Raw genomic sequence first — 17,362 nt, 5'->3', positions numbered from 1 at the left:
TGACAGCTTTGTAGTAGAGGCTAAAGTCTGGGATTGTGATGCCTCCCATTTTGGTTTTCTTCTTCAATATCACTTTGTCTATTCAGGGTCTTTTGTGGTTCCATACAAATTTGAGGATAGTTTGCTCTAGCTTTGAGAAGAACGCTGGTGCAATTTTGATGGGGATTGACCAAGACTGAGATTTGAAGCATAGTTTTTACTGGAAAGAGTAAGCACATGAGAAACGAGTAGTTATTCAACTTCAAAATACTTTTCAGAGTCTTTTTCCTATTTTTATTAGAAAAATATGAACTCTGACATATATATTTGTAAAATATGTGTTTCTATATTTTTTATTCTTATAATGTGGCACCAAATGTCTTTGTGCATAAACCTTAATCTGCCTTATTTCTTTTGGACATATTCTCTGAAACTGGATATACTGGAAAAGATAAAGTGTTTAGAAAAATTTTTTAAATTTTTTGAAAGGAAAGAGAGTGTGAGAGGGGAAGGGGCAGAGAGAAATAGAGACACTGAATCTGAAGCAGGTTCCAGGCTTCCAGCTTTCACAACAGAGCCCCATGTGGGGCTTGAACTCATGAGCTATGAGATCATGACCTGAGCCGAAGTTGGATGCTTAACTGACTCAGCAGCCCCCAGGCTCCTCAAGGATGAAATATTTTTAAGAGTCTTAATACACTTTGCCAACTTATTTTGAAAAGTTGAACTAATTTACACTTTTTATAGCAACAGTATATGAAACAAAGTGAATTACTTAGGTTTTTCAGGGATATTCTCTGAAATTATCTTTATATAAAAATAAAAATAGATGCTCTATGATAAAAATATACCTTTAATGTAACTAACTTTAATATAAAAAACTTTTGATTCTTATGGATATGTTTCTGAAGTATTTACTATGTTTTTCAACCTATCAAAAACATATGAAACAACATTAAAATGGAAGTTACTTTGCTGAAGATAAAGTACATTATTACAAAGATATAATTAAAAGACAGTGATTTTATTGTGGAAAATGAAACAGGAATTCTGAGTTCTGGCCTTGGTTTTGCTACTAACTGACCTTGGACCAGTCCCTTCGCTTCTCTAAATCTCAGTTACCTTATGTGGAAAATGAGGGCATTGGATCACATAGTTCCCGACAGGTGAAAAACAGAAGCTAAATACGTGTTGATTATTGTAAAGCTCTTTCTGTGTTTAAGATGCTGATCCTTTACTATTTGATGTAGTCTGATATTTGACAAATTATTAAATACTTAAAATTACTTTTGATTTATGCTTTTCACCCTTTTGGCTCTTTCTTCATTCAGACCAAGGAGTTCCTTTACTATCCTTTGGTTATTTTTCATCCCTTTTATTAAATCTTTGTTAGATTTGTTAGGAAAAATGCAGAAGCTTTCTGCTTTACTCATACAAGGATATCTAAGTAACACTGCTTTAAGTAGCACATTGTACAAATATGTTTTTCACAGAGCAATGGTCGTCTAAGAAATGGATATCTATTAAATTTAGTTGGTTAGTCTATGATGAATTGCTATTAAATGGGTCAAATAATAAATTATAAATAAATAACTTTTCCACTTAAGTGATTTTGCCAACTAGATGGTAGAGAAATAATGTTCATGAAAACAACGTTTATATCCATGTCATGACAAAGTATATGAAAGAAAAGCTCAATGTTCTGTTGATTTCACATTTATTTAGTAATTTATAACTTTTTATATGCATTATGAGAAGACACAGAAGGAAGATAAAATGAGTCTTCTCACAGTTTTCTGGCTATTTTATAAAAACTAAAGATATGCACATAAGGATAAATAAATACAATAGAGCATGTGATGAAAGTATATTGCTTGTCAGAATTAAATCTATAATAATATAGGAGGTTAGAAACTAATCTTAGATTTCTCCCTTATTTTTCACATTAGATTTCCCAATTCTATTCCTTTTAACTAAAATATATATCTAGAATCTTATCAAAATTTTTCCATATCTACTTTACCAATTTTGTTCTGGACATCATTATTCCTTGCCCAAAATGATGTAACTTGTCTCTCTGCCTCCAGTTTTGTTTTACACATTGGATTCTGTGCCACAGCCAAGGTCTTGGAAAACTGCAAAACTGCTTATGTTTGATGGCTTCTAATTCCCCTAAGGATAATAGTGGCTTTTAAGCCTTAAATGGCTTCTAAGGCTTCTTGTGATTGGACTCTGGCTCAATCTTTTAGCCTTGTCTCTCCCTTCTTTCTACCTTTCTTACACTTCATAGTCCAACCACTCTGTATTTACCATTCCTTGAATGACCTGCTCCTCCTCAGTTTTAGCAGTACTTCTTTAAGGAGATACTCACTGAGCCCTAGATGAAGTTCAGAAGCCCATTTACTGCTCTTCACTGCTTCCTATTTCTTCTGTTATAACAAAACATGTTTAAAACATGTTTAATCGGCTTTTGTGATGGCATATTATTTGTTGTCATGAAGTCTCTAGCCCCTATACAGTGTCTGACGCTTAGAAGATATTTGATATTTTATACATGAAAGCATGGAGGGAGATGTATAGTTTAGGAGGGTCTTATTCAGAAGATACATCTTCAAGAATGAGTCCTCTATTTTGATTACAACGAGAGTGAATATTGCATGGATACAATAAGAGGTTAAACTATTTCTCTACATACTATTTTTCATCTAGGTGTGTGATTATATACTTAGAGTGGAAATAACAATACTGCAAAAGTCCAGTTAGAGGTAGTAACTTCTCTAAAGAGATAGTGTGGATCAGGCTGTTAAAGAAGCCCAGTGTCTATTTTTTTTTTTACAAAAAAATTGTGTATATTTAAGGTGTAATACAGATATATTGAGATATAATTGACAAATAATATTGTGTAAGTTTAAGGTGTATAACATGCTGATTTGATACATTTGTATATAACAAAATAATTATCACCATATTGCACCTTTCAAGTATGTAATACTATATTATTAACCATAATCGGTTTGCTGTACATTAGAATCCCCATAACCTATTTATCTTCCAACTGGAATTTTGTACTCTTTGACCAACATCTCCCCATTCCTTCCCATTTCCTTTTCCCTCATCCCTCAGCCTCTTAAATGAAGCCCAGTCTTTAAATTCATCTTGACTATTCTCCATGATAATCCGTATTATGCTCCTCAAATGTCATAGGTGGGAGAAAGGAAAGTATATGGAGTTATTAGTCTATATTTATCTAAGACATTTTCTGTAAGCACTTTAGCTATCATTAAATTTCATTCAGTTTATTTCACAGGTTTATAAACAAAATGTTCATAAGTATATAAATGAAGTGTTCATTAACTCAGGCTATACATAGAGTGAAGGCTGTTATAGGATAATATGTTGTACTTGGTGTCCTAATTTTGAATTCAATTAAACTGATTATAATTTTAGCCTATTTTTTGTTTTATTTCTAAAACTCAATCTTTTGTCACATGGTAAAGAAAATATTTTCAATATTACACTGTGTGTTAACTAACTGGAATTTAGTATTTAGAGCCTGCCACAAAAGAAGATATTTCCATTTATAATGTTATAGAATATTATTTTTCTGTTACCAGACTACTTTATCAGTCTTAAATTTCCTGATTCTACAATGTTGTGGTGAAAGAAAGCATTATAAGAACATTGCTGAACACAAATAAAATGTAGTGAAAAATCACAATAAAAATGCTAATGGCATTTTTTCCCCTAGGTTTAACCATGAAATTTTGGAATTTGATAAGAGCAGATTGTCTTTTGCATATTAAATTCTTTAGAAGATGATGTTAAAATATAAAAGGCATTTTGATTTGAAGCATGTTGGTCTAAAGAATATGAGATAAAAATGAAGTTTCTAAGAATTAAAAGTGAATATGCACTTGCCTATTTATCGACTGTTAAACATAATTTTCAAAGAATATTAGAATAAAAATTCTTCATTTTTAAGGACCCCTAATTCTGATGGATTGGATGAGTGGTGATACATATGATTTGGAGGGAATATTCCTTTAAAAGAGAGGACAATTTGCTTATTAAATCATTATCTAAAGCTTAGTCATGTACGAAGAAAATTGCCTAATAATTAAGAGTTGATATTTTAACATGATATTTGCAGCAGACACATTGGATACTTAATTAAGTAGAACATTGCTTATTTTTTTAAAGGCTTGACAAAACCAAACTCTTCTTGGTAAGTTAAATTTTTATAGTAGCAGAAGTGGGAAATCTAAAGGATGTGGCTCATTCTCTGTTTGGATGATGCAGAATTGCTCCAAGCAGTAAGCTTTCTGTTTTCAGACAGCATTAGCAGCTTCAGCAAATACAACTGTGTCATCGTCCCTTAATACGGGGGTGTCTGTAACCGCAAAGGAGAGACGATAAACAATATATGAGATTTGATCTTCTTGATGGCTTAAACAGATACTGATGGACAGATCTGCTGTTTGATGTTTTCTTCACTAGCCCTGAAGATGCTGAAACATAGAGATGGCTGTGATTATCTTTTATAAGACAGGAAATGCAATCTTTAGGGGTTTCTGGAAATAGAAAGGTCATGCAGTCTGGAACCTGTGAGCCTTTTCAATCTCTAAGTCATCAGGTATGCTCTCATGAATTATGATAATACTATTAGATTGTAGAGTGCTTGTTTTTTCTAGATCTTAGTCATGTAGAATATATTAATCAATGTAATTATCAGATTTTTCTTAGAAGATTTGAACAAGTGATATTTATAGTAATAGATGCCAGCTGAACAATATAAATTTTAGAAATGCATATGTGTGTTTGAGTTCGTGTTTACTTTAGGTTTATTTTGGCGGGGGAGTTAGGAGTAAGGAAAGAGAATCTTTATTTGTAATTAAAAGCAAGGTTTGGGGCTGTCCAGATTTTTTCAGATTAGCTTGAATACAGTCATGTGGATCCATTTCAAGTGATAAAAACAGCACAATTTGTTCAATCTGATAAGGATACATCATAGCTGGCTGCTTATAGATAGTGAGATATTAAAATGTTTTTATCTGAAATTTCTTAAGCATAGAAATAGATGTTGCTACCATTGTAGTGTACAACCACACAGTAATACAAGTTTGATGAGTAGAATCATGTTTACCAGCCTCTAAGCTCTAAGCTGATTTCCTGAAATTTATATTGCAGTATCTAAACTGTTTTAAAAGGCATAAGTTTTAATTATTTCTCAGATAAATTGAAATAATGATACTCTTATTCCTCTTAATGTAGATGTCTGCTGAAGGCATTGCTTGTAGCTGAAGGCAGATGATAAATCTGTTTTCTGTTTTTGCTGTTTGTTTGTTTATTTATTTATTTATTTATTTATTTATTTATTTATTTATTTTTTACCAAGAATGCTGTGACATTTAAGCGTGTTTCAGATTTTTTGATACAGAGATACTCCACATTAGCTTATTTTCATTTTCAAAAGTAAAAGACTTGATTACATTAAACACATTAATTATGAAGAGTAGGGAATCATCACAGCAAAGAAGTGGGATTTATATGTCCATTTTATCCTGAAACTCTATTTATTTTAAACTATTTTTATTAAGTTATAATGCATTTAACTTGATTTTGTTATAGCATATCTTCAGAACTGCATACTTGGGTAAGACACTGTGCATATGTTTCACATTCCAATTTTGAAGAAACGGATATATATATATGTATATATACTTATATTACACATATTCCTTCCTTAGTTTTAGAGGGCTTCTCAGATATTTGACCAGGTATTCCCTATCAAATAAGCAAAAAGAATGTTGTCGCATTTCTCAACAGAAAGATAGTTTTGTTTTCATGATTTTGTAGCCTGATTAGGATATAATGCCTCATCAGTATGATGCTATAAATGAGTATGTTTATCAAAAGACAGAAGTAGGAGTCTGAAACACTGATTTACTTCAGTTAAGGGGTTGGTTTTTCCTTTTTAATTAAAAACACATTAAAAATTATACCTACTGATACTGGCTATAATTTATATGTTATTCAGGCTACTTAGCCAGCTTATATTCTTATTAGTAGGGAAGATTGCCATATTCTTAAGCTTGATTAGTTTTGGAATGATTCAGATATACCTTTTAGTTGCTACAAAACCCATTTAATCTGTTAGAATTTATTTCCAGTATTTGCATGTATTAGTTGCTATGAGTACATTCTGTTTCTTGGCATTGCTTTGGGATTCCTCTAGGTATTGGTTTTACAGCATTCTGCTATTTTTCACTGTATTTATGACCTTTCAAAGGAACTAAGCCATAAAGATTTTTGGTTACTTTCCTTTAGTGGCACTTAAAGGATACCTCAATAATTTTGTAAGGTAAAAAAGTTACTGCCTTAGAGTTGTCATTTCTTTTTTTTTCAATAGTTTATTGTCAAATTGGTTTTCATACAACAGCCAGTGCTCTTTCCCCACAAGTGCCCTCCTCCATCACCACCACCTCTTTCCCCCCTCCCCCTTCCCCTTCAACCCTCAGTTCCTTTTCAGCATTCAATAGTCTCTCAAGTTTTGCGTCCCTCTCTCTCCCCAACTCTCTTTCCCTCTTCCCCTCCCCCTGGTCCTCCATTAGGTTTCTCCTGTTCTCCTGTTAGACCTATGAGTGCAAACATATGGTGTCTGTCCTTCTATGCCTGGCTTATTTCGCTCAGCAAGAGTTGTCATTTCTTTTACATATTGGAGAAAAAGTTTTCTCTGTTGCTATGTCAAAATGCATTACTTTAAAAAGTAAAGATTGGTTAGAAGGTCAGTGACAGTTACATTTAATGTCAACCCTTTTTCCTGCGTGGCCAGAGGATCCTGGACTTTTGAATGGAATTGATTTTAAGTCTGCCAAGTCATGATTGGTCATCTGCTTTCTACAATGGCTGCCTCTGGCTTTACTATTTTACACAAGCATTTCATTTTACATCATAAAGATTTCTAGAAGTAAGCTATCTTTAAGCAACGAGTTGAGTAATTGTTCAGTTTAATCAGCATTATGTGAAAGCTGAACATTTGCACAATACTGTATTTGTGAGAAATACAGAAAAGAAAAAGTTGTGTCTTGTTTTCAAGGAGATTTTGAGAAAATGTTCACGATGAGCCATGTTCATGCTTTGAACTGACTTTTCAAAGATGGTATGCAACAATCTGTTTTAACTTAATTTATAAACTAACGAAGCCTTGAATGAGTTACATATAACTCATTTTCTTTCCATGTAAATTTCTTGGCGTTAGGGAAATAAAAGATTGGGTCAGACTGTACAATTAAGCATTTCTTAATTTTGACAACAGCATTAAATTCTTTTATAATGCATAATTTATTGTACCAAGACATCATATAGTGTTTTTGTATGTTTTATAAGCCATAGTTGGCAGTTTTTGTTGAGAGTTAAAGTGGATGTAGCCCATTGGCAGGAAACAGAAGCAGGGACCTTAAGAATTAGCTCAAAAGAGGAAGGTGACTAGTCCAGTCTAATTGTATATTATGGAAGGGGGCTTTGGCTTCATAGGGATTGAACTTTGGAAATCAAGACTAGCAAGTTCCAGAGCGTTTGATGCTAACTAGGTCACTAGGGAGTTTTTTCCAATAAAATGGGGGGAATGAGAAGGGACTGAGAGAAACTCGGATGGATGTGGCTTTAGTCATCTGGCTGTTGGACATCCAGGCACCACTGCTTTTCTCTTTTGTACCAGTATGCTGGCTAAAAGTAGCAGGGAGGTGGGTAGAATGGATACAAAACCCCTATTTCCCCCAGAATCCTAAAGTGGGGCATGCTGCCTAGTAGTGCCTCCACAGTGCCTGTTTTTTTTGTATCAGAGCAAGAGAAAAATTGACATGCAAATTCTTTGGATTTGTACCAGCTAGCTGGCTGCAGATAGAGGTGGTAAGTGTGGTAGTTGAGTATGTGAACTGCCATGTTCATTGGGTTCAGGTGTTAGTTATATGGCTTACCAGCTATATGATATTGGGCAAGTTACTTAACCTTTCTGGGTATCAGGTTCCTCATTTGTAATATAGAAGTAATAATGGTACCTACCTCAGCGAGTGGTTGTGAAGATGAAGTGAGATATATAGAAAATATTTGTAAAATGTTTGTATTTATATAAGCACATTATTGCCAAAACTATTTGTTGAGAGACATTAGTGTGTACATTCTCTGAGCTAGGATGGTCTGTCGGCAGGTATGAGTAATAGGTAGTTTAGTTTTGTTACCTTCCTTTGTTCTTCTTATCAAATAAGAAGTTTAGTAAAAAAAAAAAATAAATGCTATACTGAAATAAAGATGGCTATAAAAATGCAAACAAGGAAAAACATCCTACATCTGATTAAATTCTAACATTTTTTTACTATAGGAATTGTGATTTGATGAAAAATGTTGTTTAAAGGTTTTTCGTTTTTTTGTGTTTTGCATCTGCTTACTAGGTTGACTTAAGTTTCTATTTGTTTTTTATTTATAGATTCTTTGCTTTCTTATATTACACCAACTACTTCATTCATGACGAAAGAAAAAGATTACTGGGTCTTAGCAGGTCTTTTTTAATTGTACTTGAAGGTTAAAATTTAGGAGTAAATATCCGGGATTAAGGAATGTAATAGAGAAGTTGTATAGCTTAGCCTTAATGTTTGGAGTTATTTTTTTTAATCATTAAAAATGTTCATGGGGTCCCTGGATGTCTCAGTCAGTTAAGTGTCCAACGTCAGCTCAGGCATGATCTTGCGGTTCATGGGTTCTAACCTGGCATCAGAATCTGCTGTCAGCCCAGAACCCAATTTGGATTCTGTCTTTTTCTCTTTGCTCCCCCATTTGTGCTCTCACTCTCTTACCTCTCTCTCTCACGCTCTCTTGTTCTAACATGCGCACTCTCTTTTGCTCATAAATAAATGTTAAAAAAATGTCTAGGACAAAAACCTTCACTGACAGTTAAACACAACTTGTTTTATTTGTTTTAATTTTAATTTTACTGGTTAATGTTTTTATTCTAGATGAAAGACTAAAATGACATGTATTATAAATACGATACTGTAGACCAATTCAAGATCCTATTTGATAGAGTATGCTGTTTTGAATTGCTGCTGTTTATTTAATGTAAAAATGTCTACAGCTGACCCCTAAACAATATGGGAGGGGGGCGTTGTTGACCCCCTTACACAGTTGAAAATCAGTGCATAACTTTGACTTTCCTAAAACCTAACTGCTAAGAGCCTGCTGTTGACTAGAGAAGCCTTACTGATAACATAAACAGTCAATTAACACCTATTTTGTATGTTATATGTATTACATTCTGTATGCTTATAATAAAGTAAGCTAGAGAATAGAAAATGTTAGGATAATCATGAGAAAGAAAATACATTTATAGTACTGTACTGTATTTATATTAAAAAATCTACATATAGGTGGACCTGTGCACTTCAAACCTGTGCTGTTCTGTCAAGCTCCAGAGTCCAAGTGAATAGTTTGATATTTGGATGAAGTATACATGCTTAAGTGTTACAGTTTATGATATCTTTGCATTTTAGTTCTCTTGAGCAATTTTCTAAATGTGCAGCTATTTCTTTCAGTTTGGCACAGGGTCAATCAAATCTCAGCACAATGCAATTTCTTCAAACAAACATACAAAATAGTATGATGGTCTAGAAGCATAGTACTGGGGAGAGGTATAAAGACCAGTAGGTCCCTGCTTCAGGCAGTCATAGGTAATGAAATTCAAGGCATAACAGCAGAATGTAGAAAGTAGTGAGAGCCTTAGAGATTCAAAAGAGAGAAGAAAGAAGGTAAATCATGATGCTTTGAATTCAGTGAACAGAATATTTCAAGCTGAGTGGGGAGAGGAGAGGAGAGGTGAGATGAAGAGTTAGGGAAGTCTGGAAAAGGTAGCATTTGAGGTGGACCTTGGAGACTAGCCAAGGTGGGAAAAGGTCCTTTGGGGCAGAGGAAACAACATGAACAAAGACAGAGGCATAAAGGGAGGCAGAAAGCAAATAATATGTTTGACTAGTATGGACTCCTTCATTTTGGCTATAGCCTGGTGGGGTAACGCAGGCTAACACAGGAAGATTTGTTGGGACCAGATAGTACAGAGTCTGGAATGTTAGATTATGATTCCTAAACTGAGAATATGTCTATGCTGATCTACTTGGGAGAAAATAAAACCAAAAACAAAAGGGCAGCACCTATATTTTGCAGTTATTCTTAGAGCTCTTACTCTCTTGAGACTTTGAAAATGAAAATTAAATTCCTGAGTAGATTTAGTAGTTAGTAGACAAGGTAGGGGGTAGAAACAAAATGAAGAATTTTAATAAAATTCTCTATCAAAATTGCACGTGAGAGCATTTCTGTCTATCCAGAACTACTCAAAAGTCCTAGATTTCAGATCCTAAGAGACCTCCTGCTTGTCCCTGATGTAAACTCTATTTTATTGGTAGGTAATCTGATTTAGCTTTGGCTTTATTTTTGACATTTCCTAGACCAAGGACAATCTAGAGGGATCGTTTTAATACAATGAATATACATGTCACTATGGTGAATATTTGGATAATAAGGACTTTGTCTTAGGGAAAATTGGAACAAGAAATGCTGTGTATAATAATGGAAATCTCAAGGATAGTTTAGCTTTACTCTTTGTTCATTTAGAAATGATAATATAAACCATCATTGCTAAATACTTTTAGTATTGCCTTTAAATCTCCTCCATACACCAGAAGCATTTCAGTATTGCTTGTGGTTAGTGAAAAAGCTGGGTGACATCCAAGAGCAGATTTCCTTTAGATGTGACAGCTGGGGTGTGACTTTGTTATCAGACCCAGGAAGATGATATTTGTGCCTGGGGATTGTGAAGAGATTGGAACTGAATACCCTTACTTAGCACATTATCCATATAAAGTATGTCAGAAGTGAAACTCATGGAATACCACCAGTGTGAGTAAAAGTAAAACACAGTAGCTCTTCTGGCTCTATTTTTAGCAGACCCATCTAATTGAGAATATTCTGTTTCTATCTGTAGAAGTCTGAATTACTTGAAAACCTCATTTTCTAGTTCTTGTGAGGTTATTGTCAATCCTTATGACTTCACATTGCCTGGGAAAGAGTAATATTTATAGTAGGGATCCAATAAAATTTTGTTACTTGTTTTAGAATCATAGCTTCATTTCTGGGAGAAACCATTAGAGATCATTTGGTTTTGGGTTGCTTTAAAACTTTTAGACCTTAAACATTTATTTCTCAAAAGAAGAGTAGATAAAAGACATTTAGTCATGTGATCCTTCCCCCACCCTAAGCATTTCAAAAATGATAACAGAATGTAAATAAGAATAAGTTAAAGATAATTGAATATTTCTTTAGCAAACTCTTCTTTCTAAAAGGCAAAAAGAGCCTGGTTTCAATGAAGCACATTGCAAATGTGCATATAAATGTGTACATCTATTCCTATTCCATTTATTTTTTCTAAAAAATTATTCAATTTCATAAGAATTTGAATCTGTTGCATAGTATAAAGGGAGGCAGTATGGCATAGTACTTAACAACTAGAGCTATAAAGCTTGAGTCCCTTTGTTGGACCCCATATCTTCTACTTTACTGGCAATGTTTATTTTAGGAACATTACTTGATCTCGATTTTCTTCAGTATTGTCGTCTGTAAAATTGGGATGCTGATGTACTAATGTCTAGATTTCTAATGAAATCAATTGAATTAATTAATACAAGTAAGGTACTTGAAACAGTGCTTAGCTTAACAAATATTAGTTACTGTAATTACTCCGCACTGGACTAGGTAAAGTTGAGGAGAAAGCTATAAAGCCTACAAAAGATATAAAACAAATCCATCTCTTCAAGGAACTTACATTATGTGTACACACACATATACACATATTTAGGACATAAATGTATATCCATACATACACATTGAACTGTAATTATGTATGGTATACTAAGTAAGAAACTAAGTAGCTTGCCTAAGATTAAAATTGCCAGCAAAGGATATGATGATATTGGATTCAAACTGGAAAGTGTAGCTCTAGAGCTCCTTGCCTTAAACAAGTTGTTTTACTGCTAAGGGTTATATAAACGCGACTTAGATAGCCATGTATACGTTAGTATATTCCAAATGCCATATTGAGGTAAGAGATATCAAGACAAACAGACTTATAAGGAAGACTTCTTGGAAGAGGTGTTAACTGACTTTCATTATACCCTTTTTTTTTGGTTTCTCTTCCACTACAAATAATACATGTGAAGTCATTAGCACAGTTCCTGCCATAGTTCTCAATAAATTATAGTTATTATTGCCATAATCTTTCTGATAAGTTTTTCTCTATCTTCTCTCTATTCTTCTATCAGTATCTCATAGTTTGTGCAATGTGCTGTTTGAAAATCATGTACTAATCTATAGTATTGACTTAAATTACCCACCGGTAAGTCTTAATTGTGACTATACATCAGAATCAAGTATTTCACTTTTTAAAAACATTGAGGCCCCAAGCTTATCTCAGAAATATTGAAGTCTATGGAGATAGAACCCAGGCTCTTTTATTTATAAAAAAAAAACTTTCCAAGTGAATATCATGAGCAGCCAAAATTGAAAACTGCTGCTATACATGGTGATTTTAGAATAGAATGGTGGGGGGCGGGCCCTGGGTAGCTCAGTTGGTTAAGCATCTGACTTCAGCTCAGGACATGATTTCGTGGTTCATGAGTTCGAACCCTGCTCTGTGCTGACAGCTCAGAGCATGGAGCTTGCTTGGTATTTTGTGTCTCCCTCTGCCTGTCCTCTGCTCACTCACTCTTTCTCTCTCAAAAATAAACAACTAAAAAATTTTTTAAAATTTATAATAAAACAGAATAGAGTAGAATAAATAGAATTCCAAATCTATAGTTTGTGTCTACATCCATTTATTTCATTTTATTTATTTATTTATATTTTTAGAGTGTAAGTGGGGGAGGGGTAGAGAGAGAGGTAGACAGAGGATCTGAAGTGGGCTCTGCACTGTCAGCACAGAGCCCAAAGTGGACTCGAATTCACAAACCTGAGCTGAATCATGACCTGAGCTAAAGTAGACCCTTAACCAACTGAACCACCTCGGGACTTATTTCTTTAAATCTAACACAAATACATTGCCTGGCTCATGGTAACTACATAATACATTTTTGTTGAATAACAAAATAGGCAATTCATATGAAAAGTTCATGGGAAAATAAGCTTATGTTATTTTGGACACCATTAGAAATTTATATTACCAGAGGAACATAAATAGGGTTGAACCAGACTGAAGTATTTTATTTTATTTTAATTTTTTAATGTTTTATTTATTTTTGAAAGAGAGAGAGAGACAGAGAGAGAGAGAGAGAGAGAGAGAGAGAGAGAGAGAGAGAGAGAGAGACGGTGTGAGCAGGGGAGGGTCAGGGAGAGAGGGAGACACAGAATCTGAAGACAGGCTTCAGACTCTGAGCTAGCTGTCAGCACATTAGCCCTGCATTAGCAGGGCTCAAACCCACAAACCGCGAGATCATGACCTGAGCTGAAGTAGGATGCCCAATGGACTGAGCCACCCAGGGATCCCCCAGAGTGAAGTATTTTAAAGTTACATTAAGGAATTTTAGATTTTATAAATAACTAATATAATGCCTTTGAGGTGTAGCATATTGGTTAAGAGTATTTACCTGGCTTCAAACCAGTCTCTAGCCCTTAGTAGCTGAGGGTTCTGGGAAAGTTTCAGAGTCTCTTTAAGTCTCAGCATACTCATTGGTTTTTTTTTAAGATTCCTAATGAGAAATGTCTGTAAAGTTCTAGCACTGTCTGGCACATTGCAAACCTCAATGGTTTTTTTTTCTCATTATTACTATAATTATAAGTAGCACTGAGAAAAGTCAGACAGCTAGAAACTAACAGTTTCAGAATGTAGAGTTAGAATTATCTAGTGATTGACCATTCAAATGTCCATCAGAAAAATCAAAATTTTAGTTTTAGTTCTAGCTCTACTATTGCCTTACTGGAAATCTTGAATCTATTTTATTTTTCTCATATAAAAACATTACAGTAAAAGTTGCAGTATTAATGTTTTCTTCACCAGGATGTTATAATCATTTGGAATATCTAAAGAAAAAAAGCCTGTCATATTAAAAAGACTGAAGATTTATATCTTTTGAAGTCACTGATACCAATCTGCTTTTGTATAAGTGTCTTTTGCCTGGAATGCTCTTTTTATTCATGTTGATAATCTTTTTGTCATTTTAAGGTTCAGTTTAAGCATTGATTAGTGGTATTATTGCATTCTCACCAATAGTAAGATAGCTCCAAAAGGGGAACAAAAATAAAATGGGTTGAAATCAGAGAGAGGCAGGTTTTGGTCTTATTCACTCATTCACTAAATTATACATACACATATATATAATTATATATCGTATAATTAATTTATTATTAATTATCAGTTAATATTATATTAACATATAATTATATAATTTTGTGAGTGAGTGAATAAATCAATGAATGAATAAGATCAGAGTCTGTCTCACCATGATTTCATTGCATTTGTTTTATATAGATAGATGATAGATAGATTGAGCCTTAGAATACAAAGATGGTCTTATAATCTTATGATATCTCTAAACATTATAAGTTTCCAAAAATGGAGTGGGTTTACTTATGTAGTCATTAGCTTTCCATTGCTGGATTTGTTCAAGCAAAAATCAGCCATACTGTGATACTGTAAATGCTATTCCTATGTTGGGGAGGTATTGGATCACATGGCCTCTGTGAGTATGCCTGGGAATCGTAAGATTGGAACTTCTCATTGGAATAGTGGGAAGAACTAATGGCAACAAAATAGAATTAGAATCACATCTTAAAGCACACTTTTTGTTTTTTCATAGATAATCTGTTTTACTATTGAATTTGATTTTAAGCTTTATTCATAACCAGTGGTAGAAAAGCTGTGAAGGCTGCCACATGGGAAAGAGCTGATATTCTTTCTATTTTTCTTATAGTAGTTATGATTAGGTAACAGTAATGAGATTCTAAATACAATGATAGTTGAGTATCACGAATACGTACATTCCTAGTCACTTAATAAATGCTACTATCAGAGTGTCTGGGGTAGCTCAGTCGGTTAGTCATCTGACCCTTGGTTTTAGCTTAGGTCTTGATCTTCTGGTTCATGAGTTCAAGCCACTCATTGGACTCTGTGCTAAGAGAGCAGAGCCTGCTTGGGATTCTCTTTTTCTCTCTCTCTCTCTGCCCCTCCCCTGCTCGTGTGCACGCTTGCTCTCACTCTCTCAAAATAAACAAGCTTTAAAAAAGTTTTAAAAAATGCTGTTATGAATTGAAATTGTGATTATAAGAAATCATGCTTGTTAGTTTACTTATTTGATCAAACCATCAACAACTGATGAAACTAAAAAAGCATGGTTTTTATTTCACTACAGATGCCTTTCTTCAATAGAATCTTCTCTTTTGATTCTCCAGGAAAATGTCTCTCATTGCTTCTATTATGTGAGGAATCAACTGTCAACAATTATATAAAAGAATAGATAAATCACAGCTTTTTAAAAATATGAAATTCTGATGTATTAATTGCAAACCCAGTTTCTTCATTTACATGTGTATCTACCCCTAACCTTCTCATGTTGCAGCCTTTTTCTCAACAAATTGTTATAACTTGATTAGGTAGAAGACTTAGCTTGTGATATATAAGATACATTCACTTTATCTTTTTTTTTTAATTTGCTTTTCTCAATCACTTCTTGAAGGTTAAAACTTTTTGTGCTGCTAAAGAAAAGGAGGTCTGGATTAGTGTTCACATTTTCTTTTTCTTTTTTCTTTTTATTTACTTTGAGAGAGAAAGAGTTAAGCAGGGAAGGGGCAGAGAGAAAGGGAGAGAGAGAATCCTAAGTAGGTCCCATGTTCAGATCAGAGCCTGAGTGGGGCTAGATCCCAGGACCGTGAAACCATGACCCACGCTGCTATGAAGAGTTGGTCGCTTAACTGACTGAGCCACCCAGACACCCCTGTATTTACGTTTTCTGTATCTGATCCTGTTAGTCTATTTCAAAAGAAATACTAACTGATTTTCAAAAAAGGATACAATATATTAAGGGTTAATCTATCTCACTTGAGTAGGTTTTATATATACCTTCAATAATTTATTGCTATCTGGCTCTGGTAGGGATCTATTATTTGCATTGTCTAATGGTCTCTTGAAGAAGAGGTCAAGAGCAAGAGGTACTTGCACTTTTGATGGTCCATGAGAAGCTAAAATTTAGAAAGCCATACTATATCCTCCATAAGGTAATTCACAGTAGTTCGATTTCAGATGGCTTCTCATTTCTGAACCATATGTATGAGTCTATGCTTAAAGTATTTCTCCTATGCAGAGAAACAATTATTTTAAAATACATTAAATTATAAAATACTTCATCATTGCTTACATGATGGGAAATAGTGTAAGTCATGCAAAGATCTTTGTTATGTAGATATACCCTCACTTTCCAGATTCATCTTTATACTTTCTTGGATACCTTATACTATGATAATGATATCAAACAATTGGGATTTCTAATCAAGTGTAACTTTTTCCTATGCCTTTGTATGTGCTAATCTTACTGCATCATTTCCTGTCCTCCACACTATTTCAAAAATTATTTTTCAAAGTTTAGCCTGGCTCAATTTCTTCTCTGAATGTTTGGTGAGTCAAAGAACATGGGTTTGGGAATTAGATCAGAGTTCAAACACTGCTTCTGATATTAGCTCTGTAATCTTGCACAACTTAGCTTTATTATCATGAGCCTCTGCTTCCCATTTGGAAAGTGGGGATAATATCCTATAAAGTTTAGTGAGATGATATTTGAAAAGCACCTAATATTGTCCATGGCTGTTATTATTAGCAATTGTCATAGTTCATTCTGGCTGCTGTAACAAATAATACTATTAACTGTGGTTTATAAACAGGAATTTATTTCTCACGATTCTGTAGGAGGCTGAGAAGTTTAAGGCTTCTGTACATTAAGTGATTGGTGAGGGCCTACTTCCTCCTCATTCATAGATGCCTTGTTCTCATACATTCATTATAAGGCATTAAGGGAGATTGTTGGGTTCTTTTTAATAAGTGCACTAATCCCTTTTATGAGGGCTCTGCCTTAATCTAATTACTGCCAAAGACCCCACCTTTAGATTATTCTCACAGTGGAGGTTAGGTTTCAATATATGAATTTGGTGGGAGACACAAACATATAGTCTATAGCAGTAGTCATAGTGAGTCTTAACTATTGATGAAAAAGTGATTGATCAAGGAATGATTGAACTTCCCTGGTTATTTCACTTCTGTAAACTACATAAATCTCTATAATTCTTTGTAATTTCTTATAAAATC

General features: G+C 33.9%; 1 protein-coding gene across 5 annotated transcripts in view; it reads left to right on the top strand.

Annotated features, from left to right (window-relative positions):
- The window catches only part of SLC4A10 (solute carrier family 4 member 10), a 293,603-nt gene that overhangs the window by 76,332 nt on the left and 199,909 nt on the right, over positions 1 to 17,362 (top strand). For 2 of the 5 annotated variants that reach the window (XM_029934490.1, XM_029934487.1), the window contains exon 1: positions 4,532 to 4,612. The exons of the other annotated variants lie outside the window; for them this stretch is intronic. In XM_029934490.1, the coding sequence (XP_029790350.1) occupies positions 4,532 to 4,612 (81 nt within the window). Of the gene's footprint in view, positions 1 to 4,531; positions 4,613 to 17,362 lie in introns of those variants that run through there. 5 annotated transcript variants of the gene reach the window in all.

Source organism: Suricata suricatta, chromosome 3, assembly GCF_006229205.1.
Source record: "Suricata suricatta isolate VVHF042 chromosome 3, meerkat_22Aug2017_6uvM2_HiC, whole genome shotgun sequence".
NCBI lineage: Eukaryota > Metazoa > Chordata > Mammalia > Carnivora > Herpestidae > Suricata > Suricata suricatta.
This window is presented reverse-complemented; position numbering and strand designations above follow the sequence as displayed.